General features: G+C 40.3%; 3 protein-coding genes across 5 annotated transcripts; 2 read left to right on the top strand and 1 right to left on the bottom strand.

The window, feature by feature from the left end:
• Positions 1-8: 8 nt before the first annotated feature.
• On the bottom strand, positions 9-4,596 carry slc33a1 (solute carrier family 33 member 1). Of its 2 annotated transcripts, none has more exons than XM_077723486.1 (9): positions 4,500-4,596; positions 3,580-4,044; positions 3,344-3,497; positions 2,726-2,921; positions 2,457-2,656; positions 2,191-2,375; positions 2,005-2,122; positions 1,333-1,524; positions 9-1,208 (listed from the first exon to the last, which is right to left on the bottom strand). In XM_077723486.1, exons 2-9 carry the CDS (start codon positions 3,999-4,001, stop codon positions 1,035-1,037), a joined length of 1,641 nt encoding a protein of 546 aa, XP_077579612.1. In that variant the 5' UTR covers positions 4,002-4,044; positions 4,500-4,596; the 3' UTR covers positions 9-1,034. The 2 variants fall into 2 exon arrangements, with proteins under 2 accessions (XP_077579612.1, XP_077579611.1); XM_077723485.1 differs by having other exon boundaries at positions 4,353-4,590.
• A 1,348-nt stretch (positions 4,597-5,944) lies between these two features.
• Positions 5,945-13,315, top strand: gmps (guanine monophosphate synthase). Of its 2 annotated transcripts, none has more exons than XM_077723111.1 (16): positions 5,945-6,163; positions 7,575-7,747; positions 7,840-7,954; positions 8,284-8,381; positions 8,546-8,649; positions 9,164-9,357; positions 9,876-10,041; positions 10,136-10,287; positions 10,428-10,601; positions 10,726-10,831; positions 10,994-11,109; positions 11,241-11,366; positions 11,824-11,939; positions 12,024-12,154; positions 12,637-12,809; positions 12,955-13,315. In XM_077723111.1, the coding sequence occupies exons 1-16, from the start codon at positions 6,137-6,139 to the stop codon at positions 13,054-13,056; spliced, it is 2,073 nt and encodes a 690-aa protein (XP_077579237.1). In that variant the 5' UTR covers positions 5,945-6,136; the 3' UTR covers positions 13,057-13,315. The 2 variants fall into 2 exon arrangements, with proteins under 2 accessions (XP_077579237.1, XP_077579238.1); XM_077723112.1 differs by lacking the exon at positions 5,945-6,163 and adding an exon at positions 6,603-6,751.
• A 2,034-nt stretch (positions 13,316-15,349) lies between these two features.
• vmn2r1 (vomeronasal 2, receptor 1) lies at positions 15,350-20,182 on the top strand. The gene is made up of 14 exons (XM_077722379.1): positions 15,350-15,441; positions 15,527-15,818; positions 15,918-16,160; positions 16,234-16,425; positions 16,499-16,624; positions 16,803-16,981; positions 17,088-17,208; positions 17,497-17,724; positions 17,820-17,943; positions 18,338-18,498; positions 18,628-18,823; positions 18,930-19,162; positions 19,266-19,465; positions 19,558-20,182. Exons 1-14 carry the CDS (start codon positions 15,365-15,367, stop codon positions 19,877-19,879), a joined length of 2,694 nt encoding a protein of 897 aa, XP_077578505.1. The 5' UTR covers positions 15,350-15,364; the 3' UTR covers positions 19,880-20,182.
• Positions 20,183-20,713: the final 531 nt, after the last annotated feature.

The raw sequence follows: 20,713 nt of genomic DNA on the forward strand, positions 1-20,713 counted from the left end.
GTGACTACTTCATACTCATCAATGTGTTTATTGACATGCTTATATTCATTTATGATAAGTTATTCAATTACATTATCCTCCAAACAGTTCCCTGACTACATTTATAATTGCAAAATATGAAACTTATTTATTTTTTAAAAAGGCCATGTTAAGAAATGACAAATGGAAAAATTGCTATTATTTCTTATGACCAAATTAACCAATAAAGCAAATTAAACCATTGAAAGAAAAATACATACTATATCCCCTAAATATATATAAAACTTTTTCAGTTTTTGTCATGATTCTTAAAACATTTTAATGTAATTTGTAACGGGTGTTCCACTGGTGTAAAGCTATATGGTAATCACTTTAATTTGTAACAGTGATAAGTGCTGGCTTTTTTGACAGTAGAAAGTATGTATCTAACAGAAATCCAGTAATGTGAAGTGCCAAAAGAAAAAAAAAGTGGCCAGCTTGATAGAAGACTCAACTTAAGTTGAACAAGGCACGTATGTCTTCAAATGAACAAAAAAAAAAATACTAAATCAGAACAAAGAATACAGTGAGCTATAATAACAATCAGGTCATATTGTAATTATTACACATGAATTCTTCAAAATAAAGCCTGACGATTGTGTTTGCAAAATTAAAAGTTAAAACATTCTCTAATGAGATTATACAGTACACAATGTAGTAATATAAAGTTCAGATTGAAACTCTTAGGAGGGTTACATTGAATGATTATTGATAGTGTTTAGTTTTCTCATTACTTTACAATTGCTAGTATAGTAACAGAAATTCTAAATTCTTATGTGAACAGAAATAATAACCCAGAAAGCTGTGTAGTTCTACACCATTGCTAACTACAACACAATGACGAACAAATAGTTTTTCCCTCATAGTCATTACATACCTTTGTAATGGAATCATATTTGATACAAATGTTGTACCTTACCTGTCATTTACAATTACATCTGATGCATATCAGATATAGAAAACAAGTCACAGCAATCATTTTTTTTCCAGTCTTCAGATGTACCTTTGAATACATCTTAATCATGAACTGTGACCCTGCACTTCCATGCAGCAGGACTGTGTTCCTGCAGCCTCCTCAATTTCTTCCCTAACCACACCCACCAGGCTAAGCCAACCAGCACACATATTACTGACTCCACGTAGTAGCCATCCAGCCATGTGACACAGGTGACCCCCTCCTTGGCATGTGTCTGAAAAAGAGGGTCTTGATTAGAAAATATGTTTCCACTCCAGGTTAATTTTTACTCCCCTAATATGCAATTACGGTAAATGATTACAATTCAGCAGCAAAAATTCCAGAATTCAAGAACTTACCTCTGCTGGATCCGGTGAGGTACACTCCTTCCAGGTAAGGGGCTCCACCAACCACAGCGCCATAGTGGCGGGCCAATTCCCTCCCAAGTTAGTAACCGTGTTCAGCAGTGTCATGTAAGTTCCGCCAATGAGCGGGTCGCTTACTTTGGCGTGGAAGGCCATTCCGGCGACATACATGCTGTACAAAGTCACCTGTGGGAAGGAAACTTTGGTGAGAAGTTCTTGGCCATGATCAGGAATATACAGACAAATCCCACAGAAGTAGTGGGGAAACATGCACATTCCAAGCAAGAATTAACATTAAGCATACAAGCTCCCACTAGGCCAAAATTTCTAATCACTCTTTTGGCTTCATAGTTCAAGATTAGCTATGTGGCGAGCATTACTCAGCAGTGATATCTTGTGGCCAAATTATCATACTTGTCAACCTTGGCCAATTTCACCCCTTATTAATGATTGCAATTCCTGTTATTAAGCGATAATAAACCACACAAACACAACGCGGCACATATTTACTCAAATGGGGTGTATTTAAAAGCTTAAAATTTCCCCTAAGTGGACTTTTGCATGCAATAAATTCAATATTCTGTAGATGTATGTCACTAACAGTTTGACTGTCTGGGTACATGATAAATTATGAAAAAATGAATCGCTGTCCAAGTACCAGCTCACCTGATGCATAGCATAGCTAAGCAGCACAACGATATAGTAGTAAGCAGGGAACTCTCCATCCTGTTTTACACTCGGGGTCCACCAAACAAGCAAAGCAAATTCCAGGCCAAAAATTAACCTGCAACAACGTAAACACTCAATCAAACTTGATCCACCACATGCTGTGCTTGTGCCTGCGTTAAAAACCTTAGAGGGAAAGCCTTGTAGAAGACATCTAGCGGTCTGGGCCCTGCTGTGTATTTACTGATGACCACCGGGAGGAGAATCTGCAAAGGCACCATTGGCACTGCCAACAATGCCAATTGTGCTTTGGGAACGCCGGCTTCCACCAACTTCAGACCCGTCACTGCGTCGGCAGCGGAGAAGCCGATCTGAAACGATTGGCAAAAAGACAAAATGACACTTTGGAAAGAGGATTTTTTTCCTAAAAATGTGTTAAAATGGGGGTTTACCTTTGCGGTCAGAAGCAAAAGGCAAAAGGTAAAGACGGCAGGCATCTTGATGATATTGTAGAGCAACCTGTAGGTTTGCAAAACACCCTGCGTCTCCTCTGAGTCTTTGCCGTGACCTTTGCTAACCACCTTCTCGCTTTTCAAGATAGCCACCAGTGTTGTGGAGATGAGGAAGACCACTCCCCAGAAAAACAAGAAGTCTACACCAAAATAATGAAGGCTACATGTTGAAAAATTCCAGGCATGTAAGGGTAGGGTGAGCGACAAACCTGACAAGGTGACGATTCCGGTTTCCTTGGGCTCCATTCGGAGGAATTTATTGCAAAAGTCGGCAGACTCCAGTGCTAAAAAGAGCACGTTGCCCAGGAAATAGCCGGCTGTCTGGCCCACCGAGTTGCACGTGGACGCATAGCCGACGTTCTCTTTGGACAGCATCGTTAGAGCCCAGCCGTCCACGGCAATGTCCTGACGAAGACAGAGTGAGGAGAAAGTCAGACAAAAGGCGCAGTATCTTACAAAATGTATTCGTTAATGTTCTCACAGTCACAGAAAAATACATTGTCTCGATATGACTGATTTCAATTGTTTACATGAAATATTTGTTGTTTGTTTTTGCACTGTTTTTGAGCAAAAATCATTTTTTTCTCTTAAAATGACCTCAATCTTGCAGCAAGACTTTTTTTCTCAGTTAAATTTACAAAATTAAAATGTTTCTTTAAAAACAAAACAAAAACAAGCTAGACAGGGAAAAAAATATGATTCATATTAATAGTGAGGCCTACATGACCCAAAACGTGGTCCACGTACAATCATTGAGGTTTATTTCTTATTTTTGATCCAAATGACCACAAATAGGCTTAACAATGATGACATTGATGTACGCCAACCTGCGTGGCTGCTAAAAAGGCGAGTAGAAAGAAGACCAAGGTCAACGTGAAGATGTTAGGACCTCCTTCTCCCTGTAGCAGAGAGTCAACATCAGCAGAGAGGCCGAGCATAAAGAAGCCCAAGAGGTACTGCGTGGGTACCAGCCAAGATTTTCTGCAGAGACAACAAAAAAAATCAAACATATAAATCCAAACCCACGAGTATATCACATGATCATTCCGAGATTTCTTTTTACCTTCGACCAAACTTCCTAAAGTAGAGTGCGTCCACCAAGGGTGCCCATAAAAGTTTAAGGCTGAATGGCCAAAATACAAAACTAAAGATAGCCTGGTCCTTGTAGCTGACATTTTTAGTCTGTAATATCAACGGAATGCTGCCAGCGAGGCCGAGGGGAATTCCTTGCAACACGTAGAGGAAGAGAAGGAGCAACACGCTTCCCAACTCGGCCCGAACGCTTTTGTAGGCTTTGGACTGCATTCTGTCCTCGGAGTCCGACAAAGTGAGCAGGTTGTCCACTTCGCCGTCTGCTTCGGGGTTGGCGATGCCCAGTTGCTCTATTGTGTCACTATCCTTCATGCTTTCGTAACGGAAACGGTTTCCATCCAAAGGCTTTCTCTGCCGTCCATTCCTATGTGAGATTGCATCACCGATCTCCATGGTAACGCCTCTGGCCTCGAAGGATGCACTGCCCTCAGAAAGTCTGAAAGAAAATCCAAATGCTCCATTTGACTTCTTTTTTACTTTATTATTTTTTTTAAAGGATGTAGTAACGTCCCGTTTTAAATTGACTTAGGTCATATAAAGATTGAGTTTACGATCAAACGAAAAAAAAGATGAATTAACTAGAATATACAAGCCAAAATGTCATTCAGTCACAGGGAACAAGGGGATACGGAAAATGGACCAAAATTCATGCTTCAATTAAGTCAATCGGAAGAAAACACGTCATGCAATGCTAAGAAAAAATAAAAATAAAGGAAAAGTTGATTGGAATGACAGCATGCATACCTGATGGCGTCGGCAGAGAAACAAGCGGCATGCTGAGCAAAGACAGCAACATTTAGCCATGTTTAAAAGCCAGTTTGTTAGCGATCATAAAAAAGCAGTTGGAGTGTGACAAATCAAAGCAAGACACAAGGATCGTAGAAAAGGTACCGTTATCCTATGAGAAGTTACATCAGGTATAAAATCAACAAGGTGGACAGCGCTATACTAGGAAGTAAACATATGTGCACCATTCAAATAAGTCCGAATCACTACAGCTGACGTGTCAAAACCAAGCAGAAATATTCCGTTTACTTACCATTTCGACTGTGGGCAATACATTTTACATTAGTGATTAAAAAAATGTTTGCACAATGGATAAATTGTCACATCAATAGTTACCTCTTCATGTACAAATGATAGTTTTTATTATTATGTTTTTATTCCCAGGATATTATTGTGCGGTCCTCATTTAACATTCAATTATTGTTTTATTTAATTTATTGTTGTTATAGGCAATAACAAGTATATGTTAAAATAGGGGTGTCCAAACTATTTTTGCAGGACTTTGTTCCAACTGTTTCAGCATGAACAGTTTAAAGATTCAACATTTAGGTTTCCTCTTAAACAAGCAGGATCTGACAGCATTCACTCACTTTCTGTTATCATTACAGGAATAAAGAAAAATCCTAAATAATTAAAACAAATGGTTATAAATTATAGGCCAGAAAGACATAAAATGAAATAGGTGTGACTCATGTGTTTGGCCCCCTTTTAAAAAATCTCTACATCCTACATTATCGAAAGGATGTTGACAAGCTTAAATTGGAGGAAATTAACAGCATCACGTTCTGCCTTGTGGTTTCTATGAGTTCTTGTGAAGCTGTTCATCACCACAGATGGCATGTGACAAGTCGCAGGCATAATTCAAGATCACCATGTGACATGCATGGGGACAAATTCAATTGTAACCATATGCCTGTGTGTATTTTACCTATACTAATCCATTTTCTGTAAATATATGAAGGACATTAGTTGTTTTATGCTTGCTGTTTAATGAATTGTGAGAAATATCATCAAAACATCAAAATTTTGAGAGTTGTAGAAGACCATAGCTTTATTTTATATCATTTTTGTTACCATTTTAATCATTTATCAATCTGTTTATCATCGGTGGATGATTGGTAAGCGTGTCAGCCTCACAGTTCTAGGCTCGAGGGTTTGATCCTAGGTGGGTCCTCACTGTGGGGAGTTTGCATGTCCTCCTCAGGCTTGTGTGGGTTTTCTCTGGGTACTCTGCTTTCTTACTACATTCCAAAAACATGCTAAATTGCCCCTATTTATGAGTGTGTGTCATTTTCCCCTGGCCACTGATTCAAGGTTTGCAAAAACATCACATTTTAGTGGTTGCATGTTTGTTGTATACCAAATGATAATATTGCACAATCTCTCACCCAAATTGTAAAATCAAGTACATTTTATGAGTTGATGTTATTGTACATGACCAAAAAATAGTCAGGGATTTAATCAATAGGACAGATATTCAGTTTAAAATGCGCCTTTTGTGGTTAAGTCAGTGCGTATTTTAACAAGTAAACACGCACGCGCACTTATTTTGGCCTCAATGAAACGAGTGTTCAGTAGGAGGAGAGACGCTGACAGTCCAGTTCACAGCGAGAAGCCAGTGTGTGTTTTAGTCTGGGACTAGAAAGCCACTCTCTCTCTATTTTCCTCCCTCTCTCTCTCTCACCCGATCGAGAAAAGCAAGGCGAAAGGGGAGCGCTCATTCCACCACACAGCGTTCCTCCATGGCTATGTGCAACGGAGACAGCAAGGTCGGTGAAGCCGAATGAGGCTCATGATTTCACTCCCCGTCGCTTTAAACATGGGCCTCGGTCGATTTGCTTAGAAAGTTGGTATATGTGTTCACATTGACCACCGAGGGGGACGAATAGAAACGGTGTCCTGCGCCTGATGCCGCCTTTCGTTTGCCCCAAACTGGGGGTCGTCCGTTAACCGGGCTCCGGCGCTCCGTCCTCTCGGCGATCGCTTCGCTACAACGCCGAACCCGCACCATATGAAGTCGCCGCGTGGGTTTAGCATAGCCCCGCTAAGTTAGCTCGGATCCTTCCATCCAGTATGTATACGTGCTAGCATGCTAAAAGCTAGTTGCCGGTTGGCTCTTTTTGAGCGCCCGCAGGGATGCGACATCAGTACTGTGGGTTAGGTTCGGAGGTCGAGGGTGAAATAAAATCAGTGCTTTGGCGAGTATATTTATCATAAGGAGCCATCGCATCTATTGCTTTGATAATGACGTTTAGCTAGCTAAGTGATTTCGTTCGGCCACTGTCACAAACTTGGGAGTCAATGTACAAGCGTTCTGATTCCACAGTTATCTTATGTGGTTTGCGGGCTTGAGTGAGGTAAATACCGATCGCATTGTTTTGCTATTATTTATCTTTGTGTCCTTGGGTAAAGTGGGTTATTATCTCTTTATCGTTGACGATTGTGATTTGGAAGGTGCTTTTTTTTCAGATAGATGAGAGATCTAAGCGTAGTAATAACCCACGTGGGTTCATGTCACTTCCCTAGTCTGGCTCATGTCATCTTTTCCTATTAAAATCGAATTAACTAATAATATTTAGATTTTCATATTCAGGCTTATGCATTTGAGATCATTCAATTCAATCATTGACATGGTGTAGATTGATTTAACTCGTTGGTTGACATTAAATGTGTATCCAAATCAAAAATACATCATGCATTGTGCTTAAATGGTTAAATAACATTGCCATAGCGGAATTTTGTTCTCATTTGTAATTTTGTCTCAGATTTAAGTGCATTAAGAGCCGATCTCGTCCTCCACGGTGTCAGATGGAAATTGTTCTGCTCTAAATGTTACTACATAGTAATAAATCAATGCAAATTTTGGGCTTAGCACATTTCAAGGGAATGCATTCTGATTGGTTAGCTCAAAACAATTCTTAATCAAGTAAATAAAAAGCACACTGAATTCTTAGATAATTTTTGATAATCACTCACATGAGTTGCATGTGATTCTCCTGGTGAGCTAAATTGTTTTAGCACGTTTATGAAGTACTTGCCCGTCACATGTCCTTCATCAGCTCAATCTTAACAGAGTCAGTCAGATGATTCTAGTAAGAGTAGAAACCGTTATCTGTTAAGTCGGCGATGAACTTTCATGGACAAATGCGTCATTTTGTAACCCCTGTATACTTTACTTAGCTGCAGATTGGCAGCACCGAGCAGAATGGGTCGTATGAGGGAGCCGTGGCCATCCTGGATGCCGGCGCCCAATACGGCAAAGTCATTGACAGACGGGTGCGAGAGCTGTGTGTGCGCTCGGAGATCCTCCCGTTGGAGACCCCTGCCTTTGCTATTAGAGAACAAGGTTACAGGTAATCTATTACAAGAGCCCAAGAGCTATCTTTTTTTGGTAGCACTATAATTTTGTTGTTATGATACAACTCCAATTTGTGGTTTTGTTTAGGGCAATCATCATTTCAGGAGGCCCTGCTTCCGTGTATGCAGAGGATGCACCACGGTTTGACCCTGCTATTTTCACAATAGGAAAGCCTGTCCTGGGGATTTGCTATGGAATGCAGGTATGTCAAATTGACTGTAATTCTGAAATTATCAGATTTTGTGATGATGTTCAGCATTTGTTTTTAAAGGAGGGAGATTTTTTATAGGATCACACTGCATATTTGAGTAGCTTCTACTTGACCATGATTTCCAGGCTTACTGTTCTAGTCCCATGTCCCATCTGGGATTTCATCATCTTGCTTCAAGGACACATTGATACTAACTGAGGAACATAAAAGCATCATTAGTTCGCTTTTCTATGGCAGCTTGGAGCTCTAAATCATTCACTATGAAGTTGTCTCATCAAACTAAAATGAGGCCTGTTAAATGTTATGTGTTTCATTTGTAGATGATGAATAAAGTTTTTGGTGGCACAGTTCACAAAAAGTGTGTAAGGGAGGATGGAGTCTTCAGTATTGGAGTGGATAATTCGTGCTCACTCTTCAGGTAAGTTTTCCTATATATTTTTTTAATTTATTTTACACAATATAAGCTAGCGCATTGAAGCTCCTCAATTTTCTCTTCTCGATACGTGTCCGTGGTCAAATGAAAAAGATCGACATGGAAAGATGACGGACTGTAGCAATGCTTGTTTTTGTTTATTTATTCAGAGGTCTTCAAAAGGAGGAAGTGGTTCTCTTGACTCATGGAGACAGTGTTGATAAAGTTGCTGATGGCTTTAAAGTGGTGGCACAATCGGGAAACATAATCGCAGGTGAGTGTGAATACTTTATTCTAAGTTGAGCTATGTTTTACACATGCAGTTTAATTTAAAGACAGGTCTCATCCCCAAATAATAAAAAAAAATCCTTTGTTAATCTGACATTTCACAATTAGAAAAAGGTGCTCATCGTGTACCTAAATAATAATGGTGGACCTGATATGCCCATACACAAGCAATAAGTCTTCATTTCACGTTACTCAAAATATTGAGCAAATTTCCAATTCTAGTTATTATATCCAACGTCTATATGACTAAAATATTTCATCAGATGCCTTTTCAATAGCTAATTCTTCATGTGTACACATGGTGTAAGTAGCACACACAAATTCAAAGGTTATGCATACTTGCGTATCAACTGTGTACACACACTGTTAGTAACCCAATAATACAGAAAGAGGGCAAATATTATGTTATTGTGTTTGTTGACAAACCTTGCAGCATTTTTGTTTTGTTTTGTTTTTTTATGTGTATTTCTAACAGAGGTCTACATTTATTTTGCTTCCAGGTATTGCCAATGAGCAAAAGAAGCTGTATGGAACTCAATTTCACCCCGAGGTGGACTTGACAGAGCGTGGCATGGAGATGCTTCGCAACTTCCTCTTTGAGATTGCAGGATGCACCAGTAACTTTACTGTCCAGAACCGCCAACAGGCTTGCATCACTGATATCATAGAAAAAGTCGGCAAATCCAAGGTTTTGGTGAGTGTAACATTATAAAAAAAGTCCAGGCTAACACTAGAAAATTCAACTGGGGACTTAGTGTGTGCCTGAGGTGTTGTAATGACTTGGGGAGGAGTGACAGGATAGGTAGAACCAATTAAGGACTCAAATGAAACCATTGTTTCTGAAAAGTGCTCATCAGCTTCCTAAGTGCCTTTTTATAAACTAGGCTTCATCTCAAGGGAGTGAGATGAGAGTGGCTCATAACGTTTTATTTTGAGAGTGCCCTCACTATTCAGACTATTATTCTGCCTTGCTTTTTGTGCAATGGAAACTTTTGTGATGTAATGTCACAGGCACCAAAATTAAATGCATTTCCACAAAATGGCATTGTATACACGTTATTTTAAACTCCCATGTGGCACATTATAACTGTTTCAGCATTTGAAGGCAACCTTATGGATGTTCAAGCCCATGCATGGAAAACACTGTCATAAGGGATAACCCTATGACTTTATTTATTTTTATAATTTAGTCATTTTTTGTGTTTATGTCAGGTGCTATTGAGCGGTGGCGTCGACTCAACCGTGTGCACGGCGCTCCTCAACAAAGCTCTCAGCCAGGACCAAGTCATTGCAGTTCACATTGACAATGGTTTTATGAGAAAGAGAGAAAGCCAGAGTGTGGAAGAGGCCCTTACCAAATTGGGCATCAAACTCAAAGGTAGGTGTTGTCTGAAAGATGCAATGTTTTGTCAATGGAACTAATCAAACTTGTATATGTTCTCTTTTTTTGGCATTTCTTTTAATGGGATCAGTGGTAAATGCCTCACACACTTTCTACAATGGAACAACAACACTTCCCATCTCAGAAGAAGACAGGACTCCTCGGAAACGTATCAGTAAGACCTTGAACATGACCACAAACCCTGAAGAGAAAAGGAAAATAATTGGAGATACATTTGTTAAGGTTGGTCTTCAAGTTGGTCTCATTTTTTTCCAATTAATTGACATGTTAAGATGGTCAAACTTATTTTTTTCCTCAAAGAGCATGCTGTTTCTTTTCATTTTTTTACTTGGATGACATTTTTGCCGATTGCTGTTTTGTAGGTGGCAAATGAGGTGATAGGAGAGATGAACCTAAAACCAGAGGAGGTCCTCTTAGCTCAGGGTACCCTGAGACCCGATCTCATAGAGAGTGCTTCTCATCTTGCAAGTGGAAAAGCAGAGGTCATCAAAACACACCATAATGACACCGAGCTCATCCGCAAACTTAGAGATGAGGTACATTTGGGGACGCTAATTATATTCAGATAATAATTTCTTTGTTTTACTCAGCCATTTTTTATATATTGCAAACTTTTTTTCTTTCACAATGTTAATAATGATACTGGTTATTGATCTCCAGGGAAAAGTCATCGAACCACTAAAAGATTTCCATAAAGATGAGGTTCGAGCGCTCGGTAGAGAATTGGGTCTGCCAGAGGAGATAGTCTCACGACACCCTTTCCCTGGTAAGAATCTTAATGCACTGATCCTTACCCATCTACTATCAGATCAGGGCATCTTTACAAATGATATTTATCAAAGTTTGGAGTATCACTTGCAATTAGATTTTTTTTCCCATTCATATATTTACTGTAACCTAAAATAACTCCTTCTTCCTACACACGTAGGTCCCGGTCTGTCAATCAGAGTTATTTGTGCAGAGGAGCCATATGTCTGTAAAGATTTTGCTGAAACCAACAACATCCTCAAAATCATGACAGACTTTTCTGCTAGTGTCAAAAAGGTCAGTGTTTTATACATTTTCTAACAAAGACTCATGATTTATAAAAAGCAAGATTACGTAAAATATTCCCCTCTTGTAATGTAAATTGTTGATAGCTAATAATATAGTTTTGTCTTTTCCGTCTTCACCAGCCACATGCCTTGCTACAGAGAGTCAAGTCATGCATATCAGACGAAGAAGAAGAAAAGCTTATGCATATCACCAGCCTTCATTCACTAAATGCCTTCCTGCTCCCCATCAAAACTGTTGGCGTCCAGGTGACCAGTTTGTTATTTGTTTGGTCACATACAAGTGTCCTATACCTAGCTCTTAAATTACTCATTTTGTGGTTGGTGATTTATAAATATACATATCTCCTCCACACACACACACACATTAATTTCATGATTTTATATTCTACCTCCACCCTTGAAGACTGAGTCACATTTGCTTATTATTTTCTTGGTCTGAGGAAGGGAAAATCATGGAACTTTTCAAAAACGTCATTCTTACTAAGCATTTTTTTTTTCTCCCCCACTTTTCCGGGTGTGTATATCCTTTCACTTCTTGTTTTCTCCCTTGTTGGATTTTCAGCTTAAACCTCAAAAGTGTGGTGAGACAGTACACTGGGACTCTGTTTTAGCTTGTTGCCATCATTAACACACCATGTTTTTTTTCTTTTTTTTGTAGCTCATATGTTTATTTATCATTAAATAATATATTTTCTCATTACAGGGAGATTGCCGCTCTTACAGTTATGTGTGCGGTATCACAAGCAAAGAATCGCCTCATTGGGAATCTCTCATGTTCCTAGCCAGACTGATCCCACGCATGTGCCATAGCATCAATAGGTAACACACATTTTCTTTTAGGAATGACCTCGTGTAACTAGTGGCATACTCACACTGTTTTTTATTACTCACGTCCCTTTTCAGAGTCGTCTATGTATTTGGGTCCCACGTGAAGGAGCCACCAATAGACATAACTCCAACTTTCCTGACCACAGGCGTCCTAGGCACCCTCAGACAGGCTGATTTTGTTGCTCATTCTATACTTAGAGAGTCTGGTGAGTGTCTGCAGTAATTCTTTCAATCTGTGCCTGGGATGATATCTCGCGTTTGAAATAAATCAGACAAGGCATGACCGTACGTAGTGGAGCCTATCGAATATTTACACTAAGAATGTGCACAGACTTTAAAGTTTGCCTTCGTGGAGCCATATAACTTGACTTGCACCCACAAGAGGAATTTCTCATAGCAAGTCGGGTAAACAAGTTATCTGATATTTTTTTCCCTCTCCTTTCTGGGATTCTTATTTTACATAAGCACCGACCCATAAACTATTTAAATATACAGTTAGCAATGTGTAACAAGAAAATGTTCTCATCTGCTATTAAATTTAACCAATGCTATACCAGTAAATACAAAAATAAATAATTAAAACACAATAGAAAATAAATGGTGCAGTTAAATGAGAATATTTCTTTGTTAATGCTGTTCCATCACCAAATATTTCGAATCCAAAACCAGAACTATTTCTCCTTTTCAGGCTTCTCTGGAAAGATCAGCCAAATGCCGGTTATCCTCACTCCCCTGCACTTCGACCGCGACCCACTACACAAGCAGCCTTCCTGCCGACGCTCCGTAGTGGTCCGCACGTTCATCACCAGCGACTTTATGACTGGCATCCCAGCCACGCCGGGGAACCATATACCAGAAGAGGTATGACAAGGTTTAGAGCTCCACACAATTTGTAAAGTTGCCACTTTGTAAAAGACATGGAGCAAGGACACATAGTATACATCATAAATCACAGGTGTATGATATTAATTATATGATATTAATTCTGGTTTCTTTTCTCTCCCAGCTGGTGCTAAAGATGGTCAACGAGATCACAAAGATCCCAGGTATCTCAAGAGTCATGTACGACTTGACCTCCAAGCCACCTGGCACCACAGAGTGGGAATAAAAAAAAATACACACATAGCAGTGACAGGAGACACACACATACACACACAAACAACTTTTCAGAAGGTTGGGAAGCTCCTCCCAGTCTTTTATCTCCGCCATACACCCTTCTAACCCCCACCCCTTTTTTCGTCAACATTCCCATGGAGGACAGTTCCCTACATCCCCTTGTCTTAATGATTTTGGCCACAGATATTGATTAGAAAGAAACTGTTTTATTCTTCCACTTTAAAAAATGAATTAAAAAAAATCTCACCTCATATTCTGAACTGAATTAACCTCACTGGGGTTGGGGGGGGGGGGGGGTGCTGGAGCCAATCCCAGCTGGCTTTGGGTCTTTGTGTTCACCCAATCGCAGGTCACGAAGAGATAAACAACCATTCAGGCTCAAACTCATACCTAGGTGCCATTTAGAGCGTCCAATCGGGCTACTGTGCATGTCTTTGGGATGTGGGAAGAAACTGGAGTACCCAGAGAAAGCCCACACAGGCTCGGGGAGAACATGCACACTCCACACACCACCTGGATTTAGCTATTTATACCCCCTACCTGCATACTGTGCTAAGAAGACAGGTTACAGTCCAAAATGGAACTGAACAAACAACCTGGTGTGACCAATTCATTTTGTAAACTCTCTGGTTTGCCAAAAGCACACGCTGCTGTCTTTGGCGTCTCCAAGTGGTTATAAAGGACAACTGTTATCCTGAATATAATGGCTGGTGTTTATAAAGCTAGGAAAGAGGCCAAAATCATGGATAATTTTGTATGTGCCTGTCGTATTAGGTTTTTTTTTCCTCTTTAATGTGACAAGTTCTGGATCTTGCTAGTTCCAGAATATATACTAGTATAACAATTTCTCATTATGCTGCAATATGTATGCTTTTTAAACCGTAATGACAGAACTAGTACATAATCACTTGTAAATTGTGGTTGTCTTTTTTTTGCTGCTCTTGCAGTGAGCAAGAGTACATCTTTGCACATTTGTTACTTTTTAACATAAAGCCTCTGAGCTATATAAACATAACCCATTAAATTGGGAGGTGTGGCCAAATTGAACGCTTAACTGAGTGGTGTCTCCTGCTCCAATTTAAATGTTTTTTTTTCTATTCTGAATTAACTATTATATATCAACCTTGCTATATAAATGTCACCTGGCTCAGGTTTAACTGAGTTGGAGCAAAAACCCAAGCTCAAGACATTTATGGGCGTCTACTTTTAATGGCATAATTACCCTAAAGCAAATGGTTTAGCAACATTTTGTGATTCTTATTGCCTCTGTCAACTGCCTTTAAATGTATATTTTTGTTATATGGCCCCATGAAAAAGAGTGGCTTGATATCTTAAACATAATTTTGTTGTTGAATTGAATTGCAATATCAACATGATTCAGTTATGCAAACCTATATCTGGGGGTCATTTTTCAAATTTATCATGCTCTTTTGTTTTTTTTTTCTTTAGTAACGTGCCTCCAAACAAACCTCTTGCATGCAGTTTCAACAATGAAATTTATACTATGAAAACTGAGCTTTAATAAAGACCTCTGTGTTAAAACTTATTTGGATTTATTTACTTATTTGGTGTATTTTTTCATTTTCTTGTAGCTGGAAATGGAAAATATTTGCAAAAAACAAGAGTAATAATATAATTTGTTTTAAAAAAAAATATTCTTCTCAATCAACTTTAAAGTATAGTGTATTGCCCATTGGAAGTGTTTATGTGTAGTGACAGATGTATTATTTTTGTCCCAACTGACTGAGAGACAAGAGCAGACAAGTCGTGTCAACCACCACAACACTGTATGTGACTCAGGGGACATGGTTAGAACAGTAGCTTGACTTCATGCGTATATAGAAACTTGACGTTACCTAATGTGGCCAATTAAGCTGCTTTATGTGCCTGCCTCACTTGAATTAGGCTTTTTGATGAATAGGAACGTTGTCCTTTGCCCCAAATGACCCATGTTGGACCATAGTATTCTTCTTTTAGACCTTGTGCACAATACAATTAAATTTTTCCAATTCTTTTGACTTATTGTTGCAAGTTTCTGCAGCTACCCCTTTTCCCTTTTCCCCTGAGGATGCAAGGAACACCTGATGCAAGAAGGCAGCTTCAACGTATCGACACGACAAAGCTCCTCTTAATCTCGCTTGTGCCGCCTTAGCATGGAGTCCCGTGTTCTTTGGCTCGGATTAAGTGTCTTTTTCCACGTTTACGCCTCTGTTTCTGCTCAGGCCACTTGCAAGTTAAAGGCCAAGTTCAACCTGAGCGGCTACAAGAATGTAGAGAAGAAGAAGGTCATCATCGGTGGGATGTTTCCTGTTCATATGAGCATTGCTTCCCATGACGGCAACACTTCAAGGCTACCAGTGTCCTCCGGTTGTGAGGGGTGAGTTGAGCTTTTTCCATTGTGTGTTGTTTGGTCTGGTCAAATTCTTTAATAATATTGGCTTGATCATCCCATGGCATGCTAGAATGAATTTCCGCACCTTCCGCTGGACGCAGACAATGCTGTTTGCAATCAATGAAATAAACAACATGGACAATCTCCTGCCAAACACCGACTTGGGTTACGTCATCTACGACTCTTGCTTCACCATCTCCAAGGCTGTGGAAGGTACTCTCACATATCTGACTGGCCAAGATGAGGCAGTGCCCAACTACCGATGTGGCAATGGTGCTCCCTTGGCTGCTCTCGTGGGAGCGGGTGGCTCAGATCTGTCCATTGCCACTGCCAGGATCTTGGGACTCTACCATTTTCCACAGGTATTGTCTGAGAAATATGACAAAAACAGTTGAATTTTGCCAAAGCTGTGGTCCACCATTGAAAAAGTACAAGCTCATGTTCATCAATCTCTTCATTAGGTCAGCTACTCCTCAAGCTGCTCTGCCCTAAACAGCAAGTTCCAGTTCCCCACCTTCCTCAGGACCATTCCCAATGATAAACACCAGTCGAGCGCCATGGCCCAGTTAGTGCTGCACTTCGGCTGGACCTGGGTCGGTACAATAGCTGCAGATGATGACTATGGCAAGTACGGCATCAAAGATTTCAAGGAGCAGGTAGAAGAGGCTGGCGTCTGTATTTCCTTCTCAGAAACCCTGCCCAAGGTAAGCATCTGTAATTGAGTTCCCCATTGATTTGTTGTCTTTTGTCTCAAATTTCCACATCTTGAAATTTTAGGAGAATTCACCAGAGGATATCCAGCGAATAGTCCAAACCATTGTTGAGTCCACAGCTATGATCATTGTAGTCTTTTCATCAGATGTAGACCTCAGTCCTCTGGTGATGGAACTGATTCATCAAAATGTGACCAATCGTACTTGGATTGCTAGTGAAGCCTGGATCACTTCAGCGCTCATTAACCAACCGGGAGTAAGAGCCGATATTTGTCAGACAAATCCTACTTATGGCTTAATATGACATGGTTGCCAATATTTGTTCCCAGGCCAGCTCTGTGTTGGGGGGCACCATCGGATTTGGTGTGAAGAGAGCTGACATTCCGGGTCTTCAGCAACATTTACTTGAGCTGGACCCTTATGCTGACCCTCTAACTGAGGAATTCTGGGAGACGGTCAGTGCAATAAAAATGATTGCTTTAGGTGTCAATCAAACACAGCAAAGATAGAGGTGGAATCAGCTGTACTGTTTTCCTTTTTAAAATTAGTTGCGGATTAATGAGGCATAATTATTAATGATGATGGAACAGATCCAGACAAGTACCTGATTTATACAATATGTGTGTCTCACAGAATTTCAACTGCACATTAGACTATGGTAAAGCGCTCCAAAAGGCCAAAGAGCAGGCCAACGGGACATCGCCTAAGGCAGGAGGACTTGCTGTTCCTGCTGGTTTGTGCACTGGGAGTGAGTCCCTGCCTCAACTCAAAAATACATACTCTGACATCTCCCAGTTGCGAATCACCTACAGGTTGTCACACACTTTTTAAGATCCAGTCTTTTGGACAATGCAGATTTCTCTCATTGTAGTTGCTATTTTATATGTGGAGTCTTCACAGTGCAATGTCTTCCCGTAGTGTGTACAAAGCAGTCTACGCTGTTGCCCATGCTTTGCACAATCTGGAGCATTGCCAACCAGGACAGGGGCCATTTATTGGGATCGGATGCACGGACATCACCAAGTTTGAACCGTGGCAGGTACATTTTGTGCTCATTTCAAATCGATCGAATCAAGATGGAAGGGTTCCCTCGTAAGGGGCTCGATGTTTGCCCAAGAGTAGCCCCACTTAAAACCACATCATCAATCTGTGGGTGCACTTTAAAATAGCTTACTTATAAAAACACATTTGGATTTTCTAGGGAATTTGTAGAAGTACCAATTTGATAGATTGACAGTAAATGTAAATACATGACAGAATAAAACATGTTTTTTATTGGTTGGTCAGTACCAGTGTGTGTTCTAATGAATCTGACACTTATTTGCAGCTCATGTACTACCTGAAGAATGTCCACTTTAAAGTGCCCCACACAAATGAGGAGGTCTACTTCACTGATGGAGACGTGGAGGGCTTTTACGATGTCATCAACTGGGTTGTTGAAGGAAACGGGGAAATAGCTTACGTGACTGTTGGGCACTACAATGGTTCAGCAGACCCAGCAGATAAGTTGACCATAATGAATGGCTCTATTGTCTGGAACAATGAGGCATTGGAGGTTAGTTGTACATGAGTTCAATTTGTCGCAAATCCAGTTTGATTTGTTAGAAACAAGTAGCGGAAATTTCACATACGCGCACCTGTGCTCTTTAGCCTCCTCGATCCGTGTGCAGTGAGAACTGCAAGCCTGGTACCAGGAAAGGGATTCGACAGGGAGAACCGGTCTGCTGCTATGACTGCATTCCCTGTGCTGATGGCGAAATTAGCAACATGACAAGTCTGTATATACAACCTCCTTTTTCCTAATGATATGAAAAATAGGGATGTAAAAGGTCTACTTAAAAGTCTACATAAAAATTTAAATAAAATCAACCCCCTAACCAATAAACTGAACAAATCTAATGTTATTTTTTTCTTTTTTCAGTGAAGGGAGTAAAAACAAATATATTGACTGCATAATAGAAAAATGTTCATTTCAAATTTGGGTTTCTGCCAAAATAAAACGCTATAATAGATCATAAGACCAAAACATAAAATCAAGGAGCAAATCCGTTTTTATTAAGAATAGTAAGTCATAATAAAGGAACTTCTAACTCAGTGGCATTTTTTAAAATTAAAATGTCTATTTTCTGCAACCAACTTTAACTAATATTTCCCTTTGTCATTTACAGACGCTCGCAAGTGTGTCTTGTGCGGTGGTGATCACTGGTCAAATGACGCTCATGACACCTGCGTGCCAAAGGTGATCGAGTTCCTGGCCTTTGGCGAGCCACTGGGAATCACTCTGATTGTCATCTCCGCCTTTGGAGCGCTTGTCACATTTGGAGTATCTGTGAGAATCACACAACAAAGACAACTGGATTTACCATATTTTTTTTGGACCATAACTAATACCACAGTAGAAATCACACATAACTCCAGACCTGCAGTAGTAAATGTAACATATGATGCTGAATTTTAGGTGGTGTTTGTTGTCCACTTGGCCACTCCTCTTGTCAAAGCCAACGACGCTCTACTGAGTTTCTCGCTGCTCTTCTCACTGATGGTGACCTTCCTCTGTTCAATTGTCTTCCTGGGAGAACCACAGCACTGGAGCTGTATGACCAGCCAGGTTGCTCTGGCTCTGGGTTTTGCTTTGTGCCTTTCCTCTCTTCTGGGTAAGGGAAGAAGAAATGCATGCATTGAGGATTGAGCCTCAATGGCAGGAATGTCTCCAGTGGGACAGATTATCTTCACTGTAATGCCACTATCGTTCTATGCCAGGCAAGGCCGCCTTGCTGATGTTGAGAGCGCAGGCTATGAAAGCGGGCCGTGCCAGGGCCAAGGCCGCTGCCAAAGCCGCCAAAGCCGCGGCTGAAGTAGCAGCCAACAACGGCAGCCCAGACGTCATCGTGACCAACTCGACGAGCTTCAGCGACATCGCTCCTCGGCTGAAGCCCGACGGGCTCACCTTTGCCCACCAGAGGGTGATCGCTGCCATAGCAACGTTGATTCAGGTGAAGATATTATAATGTAGTAGAACATTTTACATGCTGTATCATCTTGGAGCTATTTTGTGTCTTGTTAATATTTATTTTCATGAATTAACTCTTTACTCAGGCTGTCGGTTGTACCGTGTGGCTCATCGTCTTACCGCCCTATCCAATGAAGAACACCTCAGCTCAGAATATTAAGATCATCCTGGAGTGCAATGAAGGTTCTGTGGTCTTCATCTGTTGTATCTTTGCCTATGACATCCTTCTGGCTGTGGTAGCCTTCATCTTTGCTTTCCTAGCGCGAAAACTTGAAGATCATTTCAGGTGGGAGAGTCCTAAATATTCACTTGAATCCTAAAATGTCAACCTATCCTAACATTTTTTTTTTTATCCCAATTTCTAATGCTTTGTTCCAGTGAGGCCAAGTGTGTCACCTTTGGCATGCTTGTCTTCTTTATCGTTTGGATCTCCTTTGTCCCAGCTTACCTCAGCACACGAGGCAAGTTCATGGTAGCCGTTCAGATTTTTGCCATCCTGGCTTCTAGCTTTGGTCTGCTTGCCTGCATCTTCCTGCCAAAGTGCTATATTCTTCTCCTCAAACCTGAACGCAATACTGAGGAAATGATGAGACCCCATGATAAAACACGTGACGGAACATCAACAGGCACTTCGGCATCGCTCGCTACCGCCGCTACAGAGGTCAACGCAACAATCTCAACAAGCAATATTGAAGATTAGGTGAGAGGTTATAGGGAATAGTTGTACAAGGAGATATTAGATTGTTACATAATATAGTAATGTTAACGGCAAAGACAATAAAATTAACACTTAATAGATGAAAATACACTCGTCAGACCTAAACTGCATTAGTTAATGTACATACATAATTCATTGAATCACATTTTTGTCTTATTCTGTACCATTGGCATGATATATTTTCAGATATCCATAAATGTATTTGAAAATATAATGTTTTGCACCCTTAAAAAATACTCAATTTGTAGCTGTTTTCTTGTGCATTTCTGGACTTTTCCCCATATTTTATTTATTGTGTGCCACTCCCACAGTACATTAGTATGTTCACGTGTTCATGAGCATCTGCCTTTCTGAGAATCTGTGAAGCTGTGAATGTGCCCAATCAAAGTTGTCAGTGTGCACAATAATAAATTCGACGGGTGACAGAGAGCTGAAGGAATGTGTTTTGAATTTACGGCTCGCTGACAAGTTGGGGCAGCTGCTAATTCACATTTAAAGGTGCACATATGCACCACCAATAGTCTTCGTGCGACTGTCATTACTCTGTTATTCATGTGACAGCACTGCCTATAGTCTGATTAGGGATATATGTATATGTGGAGGGGGTCTTTATTTACTGTATATCAGTTAATTATTCTCAGTTCATCATGTAAATGTCAGATGAATTATCATCTGAATGGGCTTTTTAACAACTAATTAATTTACAGTGCTTTAACTTTCTCAAGAAGATAATAAGAGTCATGTGTTATATTCTCATCTGGCCACAACCCCCCCTAAATATCACATTCATACCCAGTTGGGTTCAACACTATTCAC

This window comes from Stigmatopora nigra, chromosome 8 (genome assembly GCF_051989575.1).
Source record: "Stigmatopora nigra isolate UIUO_SnigA chromosome 8, RoL_Snig_1.1, whole genome shotgun sequence".
NCBI lineage: Eukaryota > Metazoa > Chordata > Actinopteri > Syngnathiformes > Syngnathidae > Stigmatopora > Stigmatopora nigra.

Bases quoted from the DNA above. Each gene is read 5' to 3' on its own strand.
- slc33a1 (XM_077723486.1), bottom strand. From the start codon at position 4,001: ATGGAGATCGGTGATGCAATCTCACATAGGAATGGACGGCAGAGAAAG. The intron at 3,498-3,579 runs GTAAAAAGAAAT...TTGTCTCTGCAG, and splicing joins TTTAGGAAGTTTGGTCGAAG to AAAATCTTGGCTGGTACCCA. The intron at 1,525-2,004 runs GTGAGCTGGTAC...TCCTTCCCACAG, and splicing joins TTAGCTATGCTATGCATCAG to GTGACTTTGTACAGCATGTA.
- gmps (XM_077723111.1), top strand. From the start codon at position 6,137: ATGGCTATGTGCAACGGAGACAGCAAG. The intron at 11,110-11,240 runs GTCAGTGTTTTA...CGTCTTCACCAG, and splicing joins TTTCTGCTAGTGTCAAAAAG to CCACATGCCTTGCTACAGAG. The intron at 11,367-11,823 runs GTGACCAGTTTG...TTCTCATTACAG, and splicing joins TCAAAACTGTTGGCGTCCAG to GGAGATTGCCGCTCTTACAG.
- vmn2r1 (XM_077722379.1), top strand. From the start codon at position 15,365: ATGTTTCCTGTTCATATGAGCATTGCTTCCCATGACGGCAACACTTCA. The intron at 17,725-17,819 runs GTTAGTTGTACA...TGTGCTCTTTAG, and splicing joins GGAACAATGAGGCATTGGAG to CCTCCTCGATCCGTGTGCAG. The intron at 18,824-18,929 runs GTAAGGGAAGAA...GTTCTATGCCAG, and splicing joins GTGCCTTTCCTCTCTTCTGG to GCAAGGCCGCCTTGCTGATG.